The sequence below is a fragment of the Callorhinchus milii genome, unplaced genomic scaffold, assembly GCF_018977255.1.
Source record: "Callorhinchus milii isolate IMCB2004 unplaced genomic scaffold, IMCB_Cmil_1.0 Scaffold13, whole genome shotgun sequence".
Lineage (NCBI taxonomy): Eukaryota > Metazoa > Chordata > Chondrichthyes > Chimaeriformes > Callorhinchidae > Callorhinchus > Callorhinchus milii.
In genome coordinates this window covers 10,873,407-10,887,463 of record NW_024704754.1, presented here as the reverse complement: position 1 = coordinate 10,887,463, position 14,057 = coordinate 10,873,407, and the positions used below count along the sequence as shown (strand labels likewise).

At 44.2% G+C, this 14,057-nt stretch overlaps 1 protein-coding gene across 4 annotated transcripts in view; it reads right to left on the bottom strand.

The window, feature by feature from the left end:
* Positions 1-4,582: 4,582 nt before the first annotated feature.
* Positions 4,583-14,057, bottom strand: part of fam53c (family with sequence similarity 53 member C) — a 61,058-nt gene continuing 51,583 nt past the window's right edge. For all 4 annotated transcript variants that reach the window (XM_007891371.2, XM_007891368.2, XM_007891367.2 and 1 more), the window contains exon 5: positions 4,583-5,873. In XM_007891371.2, coding sequence (XP_007889562.1) covers positions 5,592-5,873 — 282 coding nt within the window. In that variant the 3' untranslated portion in view covers positions 4,583-5,591. The remainder of the gene's footprint in view (positions 5,874-14,057) is intronic.

Sequence of the window (14,057 nt, the reverse complement as noted above, 5' to 3'; positions counted from 1 at the left end):
CCGCAGACTCTCCACCTCACCCCCTCTCTTGCCTCCTTCAAGACCCTCCTCTTCGACCATGCTTTCAATCTCCCTGATTCCCCCCCTTGCCCTCCACCCTCCCTGACCCCAACCCCCAGATTTGGTCCAAAACTCTGTCCAGCACTTTGAGACGTCCTCCCGATGTGAAAGGCGCTTTACAAATGTAATTTGTTGTTGCTTTTGTTGTTGCTTATAATCCTGAATTGTCTCAAAGAACTTCACAGGTAATTGCTATGAAGTGTAGTGACTGTATGTATAGCAAGATTCCACATACAGCTATGAATAATCAATTGAATCAAAGAATTTACAGCTTTGAAGGCAACCATCGTGTCTGTGCTGGCTCTTTTAAAGGACAGAATCTGGAGGATTGTTGGCCAGGAGCTCGTATGTATTTGAAAAAGGAGAATCTAAAAGGATATTAATAATAATAATCCTTGCATTTGGAATAATACCTTTCACATTTGGAGGATGTTCTAAAGCATTTCACGGGGTATGCTGTAAACTGCAGTGACTGTTTTGTTGGCAAAAGGTAGAGGAGTGGGACTAAATGGAAAGCTCTTTTAGAAAGCTGGCTTTAAACAGGATAAGGCAAACAGCTTTATTCTGTGCTGTAAAATACTCTTATGGCTTCAAGAAAGGTAAGCTCTGCAAATTTCAGTGTAAACGGGAAGCGCTGAGAAGTTATAGTGATCCATAAACTCAAGTTTTTTTCACAATGCTCCACGTGACTGTGAAGTATCTTTCCTGCAATTGAGGCACCAGAACTACTTTCTCCTGTTGGGTCCATCAGTCACAAGGGGACACAACCTTAAAATAGAGGCAAACCAGGTTGGAACTGACAGAGAATTTCTTCTCTCTTCCTTGAGGCAAGCAGGGTCTGGAGCTGAGTTAACTTCAAGGTCACGTGCTTGGCAGCAGAATATTGAAAATTGAGTCAACCCTCTATGGTGGTCTTGGTAATCTGCTTCCTCAGAAAGATGGGTCCACACTACTCCAGGACACGGTTGATGACAGACCAGCCAGCTGGCTCATTGGCAGGATTGGCAGTAAATGGAATTAGCAGTAAATGGAATTAAGCTAAACAATCAGCCATGATCTTATTAAATGGCGGAGCAGGCTCGAGGGGCCAAATGGCCTACTCCTGCTCCTATTTCTTATGTTATTATGATTTGAAGGGCTGACCAGTCACTGGGGCAGGGGTTCTCCCCACCCAGCTCATTAATCTGCAAACCCAAGATCAAATGGGTATGGTGTTTCTAGCAGGACGGGTAGTAGGAACCTTGCCAAACAGTGCACTCAATGGCAAGCCATGCGGGTTTAGCTGATTGAACACCAGCAGGAACCCAAGTATTGGCTCCTGTCAACCTGTGCTTAACACTGTCTGTAATTAGGTTAGCAAGCTGCGTCTCTCCAGGGGGAGAGTGCACATTCCATTCCAGACACGGGCAACTGGACAGCATCTTTTGCCCCTGGCAACTTGTGCAGGTTCAGAGCTGCATGTACCTTGTATCTTTTGGTAATGCCAAACTAGCGGATGATTGATTACAAAACGATATTGGCAAACACAGAGCACATTCCTGGAGGCTGGCAATATTTCAGCTTCAAAGTAAATGTTCAAAACATATATAAAGCAGCAATTACTCTACATTGTAGGTTGCAGACTGCTTAGGACATAGCAAGTCTGAAAGGGTGACTACTTGGTCCAGGGGACACAGGGATGAGAGGTAGGATAATGACTATCTTGTACTAGTAGCATTTAAACAACTCATTAAATTGAGGGAACTGAGCAGATCAGAAACTACTGACTGATAACAAGCAATAGAATTGGATAGAGAAGCAGACCCACATGATTTGGGGAGGACAAGTTTGCAGGGCTAAGGGGAGAGCGCATGGAGTGGGATTGATTTGGATAGCTCTTTTCAAAGAGCCAGTACAGGCACGATAGACCAAATGGTCTACTTCTGTGCTGTATAATTCTATGATTCTATGATAGGGGGTTTACAGGCCAACACCTAGTAGGTGTGTCAAAAATAGCAGAATGTTAGCAAACCACCCCGTCACTTAATAATAATAATAATAATAATAATAATCCTTGCATTTGGTATAGCGCTTTTCACGTCGGGAGGACGTCCCAAAGCGCTTCACAGAACACACTGTAAAGTGAATTGACTGTATATATTTGTGGGCGAACGCGGCAGCCAATTGCGCACAGCAATGTCCCACAAACAGTCGTAGATTGAAAATGACCAATTTAATTATTGTTTTTTTTTTTGGAGGGATTATTATTAGGCTCTGTGTGGAGTAAGGAAACTTGCCCAAGGTTTCGCCCTCTGCCTGGAATTGAACTCAGGTCTCTCACTTGCAAAGCCAGTGCTCTAACCACTGAGCTACAGGACTCCACTTAAGACAAGTTCACACAGATAATCAAATATTAAGCAAACCCTCACCAGGGCAAGACCTCAATGCTTCAACCTCCCCCAGTTCGCTTCTGCTATTTTATAACCACGGTAGCATATGTCAACCAAGCTGAAAGATTTTGTTCTATTCCCTCGTTTTGTTGCTGATTTCCCGTTTCTTGGAAGCTGGGCCACATTGGATGGGGGAGTGGTCCCATCTAGTCTTTGAGTGTGACCCTGGATGGCGTATGTCAAAATTGATTGTTGTGTGTGTGGGGGGGGAGAAGGAGGAAAGCAGGAATGGAGGCATCACCAGCAGAGTCCAATCCTATCTTCCTGGCTGCCTGACACATGGGGAAACCCAGCTCATTGCTCAAGTGACATCTGCAGGCAAACACATTGGTTCGGTACACTGGTCCCTACTCCTCTCCTTACCATCTCCCACTGCCCATTCGATCCTGCTGCCCTAAATCCTATTGAGAGGCAATGCAGCAGCAATCTCAGTATAGCTCCCTGGTCTGTGGCTACTTCAGAGAGCCTCCTTCTGTGCTGTAAAATTCTACTCGTCAGTGTGTAGAAAGATACCACAGCAGCAATGCATTTTGTACAAAAACAGAAGACGATGGCTTAAAAAAGTTGGTTGAAGCCCTCAGGAAATTTCCACTTTAATGTAAAGTTAGAATGAGACTAAAATAGCTGAAAAACTTATGCAGATGCACAACCAAACAAACCCTTCACATCCAGGCTGTCTAAATGGTAGTTTTTATTTTTTTTGAGGGGGGGTGGGGGGAGATGAAATTCATGTAACAAAATGGAAAAGCAGTGCAAAATAGATTGAAATTTCTGTTTCCTGTGGTGCTGCTTTAGAAGACTGTATAAACACATGGTACCCAGGGGAGAATCTGCCTCTGAAGCCAGCTGTAATAATACCCTATTTAATTTTGTTCTTGCCGAGAGGGGAGCAATGAGCAGCAACATCTGCCGTGCAAAAGGAACTATCCAGGAGGCTCTGGTCATCCAAAGCCATCCAGTGAGAGACGCCTTGGCAAACAGCACAAGCTAGATAGCAATGATGTGACAATGCTGTAATTTAGCAGCAATAATCTGTCAGACCTGATATCAAACACAAAGAACAAGACAACTGTTAACTAATAACTATAATAATCCTTGAATTTGATATAGCGTCTTTCATGTTGTTGAGATGTCTCAAAAGCCTTCACAGAATATACTGTAAAATGGATCGACTGTGTATTTTGTGGTCGAACCTCAGCAGCTAATTGCACACAGCAGTTTCCCACAAACAGTCGTGGAGTGAGTGACTGAATTATTTTTTTCAGAAAAAATGCTCATTTTCACCTCCCTGCCCCTTCCAGGTCCTCATTGTTAATCTGTGTTAATTTCACAGGATACCAATGTGATAGTTAAAACACTAATGCTCCAGAGAATGTATTTCTGAGATCTGGTGAGGAGTGTGGTTATTCAGGGATTAGCTGATTCAGAGAGAAAACCATTGTATTTTCACGCTTTCTAAAAAAGCAACAATCCTTACCCTGACGTGGCTCTGTGTTTCGATAGCACAAACCTGCGATGCATCTCAAAACTAAAGTACCTCACGCACCCAGTAGCTGCTATCACCCATAGAAGGTTGAAAAGGAAGAATAAACTCAAACTGTATGGAGACAAATGGATACTTGGGAGTGAGTTACTGGGATCCAATCAAAGTGTTTATAAGGTTTATATATATTATATAGACTAATGGATAACTTGGAATGGGTGACAGGATCAGATCAGATGAAACTATAAAACAAGAAGGCAGAACAAAGGATTGAGAACCACAAATGAGATTGGAGTAAATTCAGAGAATATATAAATATACACACATTTATATATTCTACATATTTAAATATACACACATTCACATCAAATGAATGTCTCAAAGGGTTTCACACTTATGGCAGGAAGCATAATGCTGGAGAAGAGAGAGTTAGGGATGTTGAGCAAAAGCTCACACACAAGACACAAACATATAACCACAATTGGTAAAGGTTGGAAAATCCCTTCAAAGAAGCTTTTAGCCACAATGATAATTTGATCACTTCCACTCTTGAGTTGCTTTTTTTTAAAATTGCAATCAAACTATCCAAAAAGTTTTCCAGCATCTGCAGTAGTTTGCCTTTTATCCAAAACGTTGTCTTTATTTATAAGGCAGTGAATAAAGAGCCAGTTTCTTTATATTATCACAATCTTTGATTAAATTTTATTAGAAACATTGGAAGCCTGTTGAGGAGGACAGAAAGGAGGAGGGGGATGGGCAAGTAAAATCAGGAGGAAGTTATGAGTCTTTAATCTGAAATTCATAGATTTGATGCACGGCCTAAAATACAAGCATAGAGTCTCTGCAAGGACAGTGCGCACAAGGAAATGACAGCGTCATGATACACCCTCCAGACCACGAGTATGTAAGAGCATCTGCTGTCACCAGACTGAACACACCACAACCTGGTTTCCATCCTACTTCCACAGCTCAGAGATCCAGGCTGGAGTGTGGAGGCCATTCTGGGAGTTGTAGTTTATCCCAGTCGATTGTCTCAAGCAAATTGAATAAACTACAACTCCCTTGAAACAAAAGCCAACTGAACTACTTCCCTTTGTAAACTCACTTAAGAGCCCTGATTCTTTGAAAGATGAATCAAGCCCGAATCCCACTCAGACGCCGCCCCCGGATGTCCATCATAGAGGTGAAGAGAAAGGAGTCTGGAAATCAACTACATAGTCATGTTGACAATGTGAAAGCTGAAGACATGGATTCAGTGTTTCTTGCAAACTGAGGGTCCCTTTGCTCCTTCCCATCAAACCTTTCCACAATTTCACAGCGAGAATGCCGTTCAGTATTGTCCTAACCTGTCCCTGGATGTTGGTGGAGAGCGTTATGACAGCTTCATTGGATGGGCTTAAGCTTCAGCAAGTGGACGATTCATGTGGTGTGAGCAGAAGAAAGGAGCAGCACAAAGTCATTACATTGCTCGTCTTCACAGCTCTCAATAATCGTGAACCTGGGAAGTAATGTAAAGCGTCCACATACCCCTTGCAATCTCTGCACATGGGATGCATTTTAAGGCGTAATCTGAAAGGTAAAAAAACATAAGTCTCCAATAATTACTCAACTGAAACCATTCAATTTTCCTCAATCATCTCCAAATCCAGATCCTCGCAGTTCCTCTGGAATGGGCTCTCCTCTGTGGTGCTGCTGAACCCCTTTCTGTCCTCCTCCTCCTCCTCGCTTTCGCTTAGTGTTTCAATTTTGCCATTTGATGCTGGGCAGCCGTGCAGCAGGTCCAGTGGGCAGACCACACGCTCCAACGCACAGGCTGGCGAGCGGCTCACAGATAAAGAGGTGAACTTCCGGGGCTCCCTCTCCTCTGGATCAACACATGCAGGACTGCTTAGATTTCTCATCTGAAACAAGACAAGTTAAATAACTCAAACTCTTACATTTAAACTGCACGCAGTGCTTCACATCCAAGTTCTTACCAACCCCCCTCCAGTTTGGTTCTACTGGCAGTGCTCTCACTTCTAGGTCAGTGAAGATTGAAGCCCCAACGCCAGGACTTGAGATCATAAAACAGTCTGACCTTCCAGCGCAGTACTAGGGTAACACTGCACTGTCAAAGGTGCCTTCCTTTAGATGAGATGCTAAACCCGAGGTCCTCCCTGCTTGCTTCTCAGGTGGATGTTAACACTGCGATGACACTATTCAAAAAAAACAAGTTTTAGTTGGCCAGTTTCCTAGCCAACAATCTTCCAGATTAATGGTCATTTGCCTCATGGCTGTTGGGAAGTCCATCTGCTTGGCAACTACATTTGAGTATAAAGAGTTACTAAACGGGACAGTAATAACTATGATGCATATTGAGGAGTTTTACCATGATATGGCATCATAGAAATGCAAGTATTTTCTTTCAAGATTAAAATTAAATCTATAGTGAATGCAATTTACTGCCTTGAAATTTCAGAAATGTTCTTAGATTTTCCTTTTAAAATCTCTTTTATTGTGCCTGCCTTCTTCTCAGAGAGTTGTTTCTCACCTCTACAAAGGTCTGATGACCTGAAGGTCTCTGGCACCTCTCTCAAGTGGACATTCTTTGTACAGGAGCTTGGAAAGAGCTTTGCCTGCGCTTTACAGGCTATACTGTAAAGTGCAGTGACTGTGTGTTTTGTGGGTGAACCACAATAGCTAATTTGCACACAGCAATGTCCCACAACCATCCATGAAGCAAATTACCAATTTTATTGATGGGGTGGAAAATTGTTGGCCCCAGGAGAAACTCCCTTTTTCCTTTTAAATAGTACGTTGTGCTCTTTAACATTCATCTGAAAGGCCTGGACTTGGTTTCCACCTTCCAAAAATGGGCCGACTTGCTGCTCCCTTCCTGCAGTTTGCATGTGTAGCAAGTGACAATGACCTAATGATATGGAAGTTGGCCATTTTAGCTCAGGAACTGAAATCTACCAGCAGCAATCAATGAGGTGTATTAACGATATAAATAAATCAGCGCAGTATAACAAGTTGCAGTGTATCAACTAGTTTGACCATTTACTTGGGCTGTTGATCCCAACCTTTCAGTAATAATAATCTTTGCAACTTGATGTGTGTCTTACGCATTGGGAAAACATCTCAAAGCTCTTCATAAGATATAGTGTAAAGTGTAGTGACTGTGCATTTTGTAGGCGAATGCCAAGCTTCTTTCCTTGTAATCTCACTTCCTCTCATTTCTACTATAAAACCATTTGCTGTTCAACTCAAAGATGGACTTGCCATTGATAAGCTCAGCACAAAATTAAACCTGTAAAAACACCTGACATGCAGTGACAATACATGTGCACAATTGGCTGCTGTGTTTCACCCACAAAATATACAGTTAATTCACTTTACTGTATATTCTGTGAAGAGCTTTGAGATGTCTGAAGATGTGATAAGGCGCTATATCAAATGCAAGGATTATTATTATTATTGTCATACATTAAAATAATACCCGCTCTATGCCACTGGATGTCACTATAAGACGACACTATTGCAATACTCAATTTATGCCACTGGGCGGTGCTGCTCAGGAGAGTGGCAAAAAGACTTAGAAGATTAAAGTCTCGAGGAATTTCAGGGACAATAGGAAAAGGTACATTTTTTTTAAAATCCAAGGAGGAAAAGGACCTGCATTTTACAGCACCTTTTTACAGAGTCCAATGTGAGGCTTGAAGCTAAGGTTTGATGTGGACTAAACCTTCAGGGAGGGAGGATCGAGAGAACATGGAGACAGCATAGCCATGCTTGGTGAGTGAGCGAGCAAGCAAGAGCGCAACAAGATCAAGAATTTAAAAAACATTAAAAGCACAAATGTCAATTTGCTATCGAACCTATTTATTTGAGAAGAGAAGTCATTTTTTTCAGAAGCCACGATTGTTTTTGCCAGGTCTGCAAGGTCTCCCTCCAGGCAATGGTAATAGAGAATTATTCCCTTTGGTTCAAAATAATGAAGCATTGATGCAGGAGGAATCAGAGCTCACAGGCTGCAGCTCATTACCGTTCCACAACTAGTTAAAATCTCCCACCACAGGACACAGTATCACAGACACACATGCAGCACAGCCCAGGCTGGGTTTGCGCATGGAGAACAACTGGGGGTGGATGGGGGGGAAAGTAGAAAACGTATTCCTGAAGAATCTATAAGATCAAAACATCTCAAAGCCCTTCACAGGGTATCGTTATCAAGTGTAGTGACTGTGTATTTGCAGGTAAATGCACTGCTCCCCTCATCTGCAATTACACCACATATCCATTTCACTTACTTTTAACTTGTACTTTGAAAATATATTTTTTAAAAGTGCGCATGAATGAACGGAGAAATTAAGGACAAAGTAATGATTAATTTTGGGGGGGGTGGAATTTTAAAAAAATCACCAACTTTACAGGAAGATAGAGCTTGCGAGGAAGCCATAAATCGACACTCATTAACAGGGACACTGTGACGGATTTCCAACACTCAGGATGACATAGTGCAACCAACATTTCCAATAAATTATACAGCAAGCCCCTCCACGCCCGAAACAAAGCAGTCCCATATCCATTTTTTACAACACCAACTGCTGCATTGTTCCAGGCTGTCCTCTCCCTGCTGCTAAGAAACCATTTATCAGCGCACTCCAGTTAACTACCAACAAGCAGAGCAGAAAGCAGCTTTGAAACTCAAAGTCATTGAGAGGCTAAGTGTGGGAATGTCTCCCGGCGTTACAATGCAGCAGACAAAGGGATTCAAGGGATTTTCTGGTTTGCGCTGGAGTTGGCTGATTCCACTTGCTGGCCTGGAGATGCTGGTCAGCATTTTAAAAGGCCCAGAGTCCTTTGATTTCAGTCCTTCTTTGACAGAGCTTGAGCAGAACCAGCTCCTTCTGCTGTTCACATGAGTTGCAAAGAGTTCAATTTGGGCCTAAAGATTTTTAATTGCTGGAAATGTTAACCCCTTAACCACGTCCCAGTATATATCTTTCCAATACATAGAACAAACTTCTCCTGGTGACCCAGTGGGTGAAGTTAATGCCCGGTATAGACCATGCAGTTCAGGAAGTCTGATTCAATCCAGTTTGTGCCAAGTCAGGAGATCTCAGCCAGGCCAGCGAAGCTCCAGTGTGGAAACTGCTCAGCTTTGATCTCTCTGCCCCCCACACCCATCACCACCACCCAAGTTCAATATCTCTCCCACACGCATTGTCCTCTTGACTGCTCAGTTAGCGAAAGAGTTTGTGTTTTTAAATTCCTTAATCACATTGAAAAATCTTAAGTGCTTTACAGTAATTGCTCTCAATGTGGGGATTAGTTTTGCAGACAAACACAGCAGCCATTCCACATACAGAAAAGTCCCATAAACAGCCATGAATGAAGTGAATGACCAATTTATCTGGTAAGATTGTCCAGAACGATGGAAGAAATTCCATTTCCATTAAGAAGTGGCATGGAATGTTTAATGTAAAGTCCATCTAAAGAATGGGCAGACAGGAGCTTGGGTTCTGCACAGACTAACCAAACGGATGAGGTAGTAGAGGCTACGGGTGATAATGGTACCATAGCATGTGCCAGTGTGTGCAGAAGAGATGGAGAAACGCTTCTAAGGAGGAAAAAAAAACTCTCACAGACTCAATCATCAATTCCCCCTTCAGCAATCCGACCCCCTCCTCTGGATCCTGCCTGACTCTGACCTCATGGTCATATAAATGGGCACAAACATGCAGCTGGAGCAGCAGAGGCTGCCCAATCACAGTGACGTGCAGCTGAAGGAGAACGACACCATGTGCAGGGATATTCCTGTATCTAAATCCTAAACAAGAAAAATAAATTATTTTTATAAGTGCTTTATCATGCCAAAACATCTCACTGTATCCCAAGCAAGCACTCTGGGACGCTACAGTTTTTGCATTTACCGTCAAGAGTAACAACTTCTGTTGGCAAAGAAAGCCTCCATTTTGTGTACAGTAAGGTCCTACAAACAGCCATGGAGTCTGACCCTTGCTCGAAGGCTCTCCCACTCCTGCCTTGCACAGGTCTCCCCTCACACTCCCCCATGGTGCCAAAATCTGGGACTCACTTTAAAAAGGTACAAATCACGGTCCCCACCCCCTTGCAAGAGCAACAGCTATGGAATGACTAACCTGGGAGGGGAACTGGAGACTGGAAGGAGTAAAAAAAAACATAAAATTAGAACGTTGACAATTACCAGCAGTTGTCAATAAGCTGCATCAGATAAAAGTCTTCCAAGTTGGAAGAGGAAGCGATAACAGCAATTCAATGCCAAAAGCACAGCAGAGATCTCACACATAGCCATTTTGAAAAGAATGAGCCATCCAATGATTGAATGTGCTTGAACGGAGGCTCGCTCTTCTGGGTGGTGGTTGTGATGGGGTGGAGGGGGGGGGGGTCGGGGGAAGAAAATAAAGAGCTTCTTTGTCAACTAAACCAGCTGCTTTTATTTCAATTACAGTGAACGTCATATTAAAAATAGACACTCTGATTCTAAGTGGTTCCACTCACTTCTCGTTCCCATTGGTCCTTCTGTTTCTCTCAAGAGCACCTAAGATGCCTCAATGCAACATTTTTAAGGGAGGAAATTTAAATGTAGTGTCCTCCCACATCTATATTTTATCTCCTTCTAAAGGAAAAGTTCCACGGCTCACTCCAATATCTCACCAAAGCAGCTTGATATGCAAACCATACACAGGATCATGAAAATGTGGAATGCACTGCCCTAAGACAGCGTAAAGGGAACTTTAATCTGTATTTAGCCTGCACTGTACATGACCTGTGAGTGTTTGATAGATACTTAGACAAAGCTTAGACATAAAAGTCTTCCACATTGGAAGAGGAAACGATAACAGCAATTCAATGCCAAAAGCATATAGCAGAGATCTCACATAGCCATTTTGAAAAGAATGAGCCGTCCAAAGATTGAACGTACTTCTACAAGGGTCTGTTTTGGGACCTCTTTTGTTTAATATTTCGCAAGCACAGTGGTTAAGCTTGCAGATGACACCGAACTAATGAAGGTGATAGATTGCAAAGCTGAACAAGATATGTTACAGGAGGATTTGAACATACTTGGGAATTCAGTGTAGAGAAATGTAAAGTACTTCCCATGGGGACAAAAAATCCGGGAAGGAACTATTTTTGAATGGAAAGGAAATAATATGTATGGAAGGACCTGGGGGTACTGATTGACAACAAATTGACACTCTCGCAACAATGCTCTGTGGCAGTGAAAAAAGCAAACCAGATGTTGGGATGCATCAAAAGATCAATAGCAATAGTGGGAAGGTCCTGCACTGTATAAAACATTGGTGAGACCTAACGTAAGAGTAGTGTACAGATCTGGTTGCCACAGTACAGGGTGGCATTTGAACTGCTGGGTCTATATTTACATTGTGTAACAGGAAGGGTGGGCTGTTATAGCAGTCGTGACTAGTGAACTTGATAGGGACAGAAACAGGAAGCAGCATTTTGCTGGAAAACAGGAAAATATCATTATTAATAGTCGAGTGGACAACTCCATAATCCTGTCGAGAAACTACTGTCAACAGTATGTAGGTCAGCCCTTATGGTCCATCTATTAGCTGTGATGCAAATCAAATGCATTTGTCTCAAATGTTGCAACTGAAAATGTTAAATCTTTCAAAATGTGTTCATTTCCCAATATGAAATGAATACTAGATATCCTCAGCATAAGCAGTTACTCAGAGAGATCGAGAGCACATTTATATTCTTTGCAAATTTAAACACATTTTACTAGATTGAATTCCAGACTGTGCCTCATTCAGAGGCCCAGTTCCCGTACCCTTGGGTTTCATTCGAGCCTTGTAAAGCCATCCAGCCATCACCAATAAAGGTTGACCACCAAGGTGGTGGTGCTGCTGTGAAAGGTATTTAGTTAACACCACAGCACAAAAGCAACAGCACCAACACAAAATAAAATCAAAGTCACATCTAAACGTTCAAAACTCCAGCGCTGCTGTCATGATAATCTCCAAATAAGTCTTTGGATTTAGATAAAGGAATATACTCCAAGAAGCAAGTTATTGGACCACAATTTAGCCAATATGGGCAGATAACAGTTTGCACATTTTAACATCACTGGTTCTGGCTTCACACCGGTTGCTGTTTACTTAATCTTCTGACCTCAACCACATCAGCAACTCGTCTAAAATCATGATGAACAGAACTGCTGGTGAAGACGGCAGGCCAATGCATGTCTAGCAGAGAAAGGCAGTGCTTCGGGTATGACTGGTTTTGATGCAGGTCAACGTCACCCTGAGACAAACAGACACACAAACACACACAGACAGAGAGAGACACAGAGACAGAGAGACAGACGGAGACACACAGAGAGACACAGACAGAGAGAGAGACACACAGACAGAGACTGGGGCAGAGAGAAAGAGGGGGCAAGCACAGAGACACAGGGAGAGACAGACAGACATACAAAAAGAGAGGTAGACGAAGAGAGAAAGTGAGAGAGAGCGGCAGACACCGAGAGAGAGAGAGAGAGAGGGAGGCAGACACTGAGTGAGAGAGAGAGGGGCAGACACCGAGCGAGAGAGAGGCAGACACTGAGTGTGAGAGAGAGATTGACACCGAGAGAGAGAGAAAGGCAGACAGAGAGAGAAAGGCAGACACAGAGAGAGAAAGGCAGACACAGAGAGAGAAAGGCAGACACAGAGAGAGAGAGGCAGAAGCCGAGAGAGAAAGAGGCAGATACCGAGAGAGAGAGAGAGAGAGAGAGAGAGAGAGAGGGGCAGACACCAGGAGAGAGAGACACCAAGAGAGAGCGAGAGAGTGAAAGGCAGATACCGAGAGAGAAAGAGAGAGAGAGGCAGAGAGACAGAGAGAGGCAGACAGAGAGAGAGAGAGAGAGAGAGAGAGGCAGACACCGAGAGAGGGGGGGGCAGACAGAGAGAGAATGAGGCAGACGGGAAGAGAGAGAGAGAGAGAGGGGCAGACAGAGAAAGAGAGAGAGAGAGAGAGGCAGACGGAGAGAGAGAGGCAGACGGGAAGCAAGAGAGAGAGGCAGATGGAGAGAGAGGGGGAGAGAGAGGAGAGCGATGCAGATGGAGAGAGAGAGAGAGCGATGCAGACGGAGAGAGAGAGAGATGCAGACGGAGAGAGAGAGAGAGAGAGAGAGAGAGAGATGCAGACGGAGGGAGAGAGATGCAGATGGAGGGAGAGAGAGAGAGAGATGAAGAGAGAGAGAGAGAGAGAGAGAGAGAGGGAGGGAGATGGAGAGATGCAGACAGTGAGAAATGCAGACGGAGAGAGAGAGAGAGAGAGAGTGAGGCAGATGGGAAGAGAGAGAGTGAGGCAGACGGGAAGAGAGAGAGGCAAACGGAGAGAGTGAAGCAGACGTGAAGAGAGAGAGAGAGAGGCAGACGGAGAGAGAGATGGAGAGAGAGTGAGAGGCAGACGGAGAGAGAGAGGGAGAGAGAGTGAGAGGCAGACGGAGAGAGAGAGGGAGAGAGAGTGAGAGGCAGACGGAGAGAGAGAGGGAGAGAGAGAAGCAGACACCGAAACAGAGGGAGAGAGAGAGGGAGAGAGAGAGGTAGACGGAGAGAGAGAGAGAGAGAGAGAGTGATGCAGATGGGGAGAGAGGGGCAGACAGAGAGAGAAGAGACAGAGAGAGAGAGAGAGGCAGAGGAGCAAGAGAAAGAGAGGCAGACGGGAAGAGAGAGAGGCGCAGAGGGGAAGACAGAGAGGCAGATGGGAAGAGAGAGAGGCAGACGGAGAAAGAGAGGGAGAGAGAGAGAGAGGCAGAACGAAAGAGAGCGAGAGAGAGGCAGACGCAGAGAGAGAGCGAGAGAGGCAGACGCAGAGAGAGCGAGAGAGAGCTGCAGACGGAGAGAGAGATGCAGACGGAGAGAGAGAGCGAGAGATGCAGAAAGAGAGAGGGAGGGAGACGGAGAGAGAGAGGGAGAGAGAGAGAGAGGGAGAGAGAGAGAGAGAGAGAGAAAGGCACAGACGGAGAGAGAAAGTGAGGCAGACGGGAAGAGAGAGAGAGAGGCAGACAGAGAGAGAGGCGCAGACGGAGAGAGAAAGAGAGAGTGAGGCAG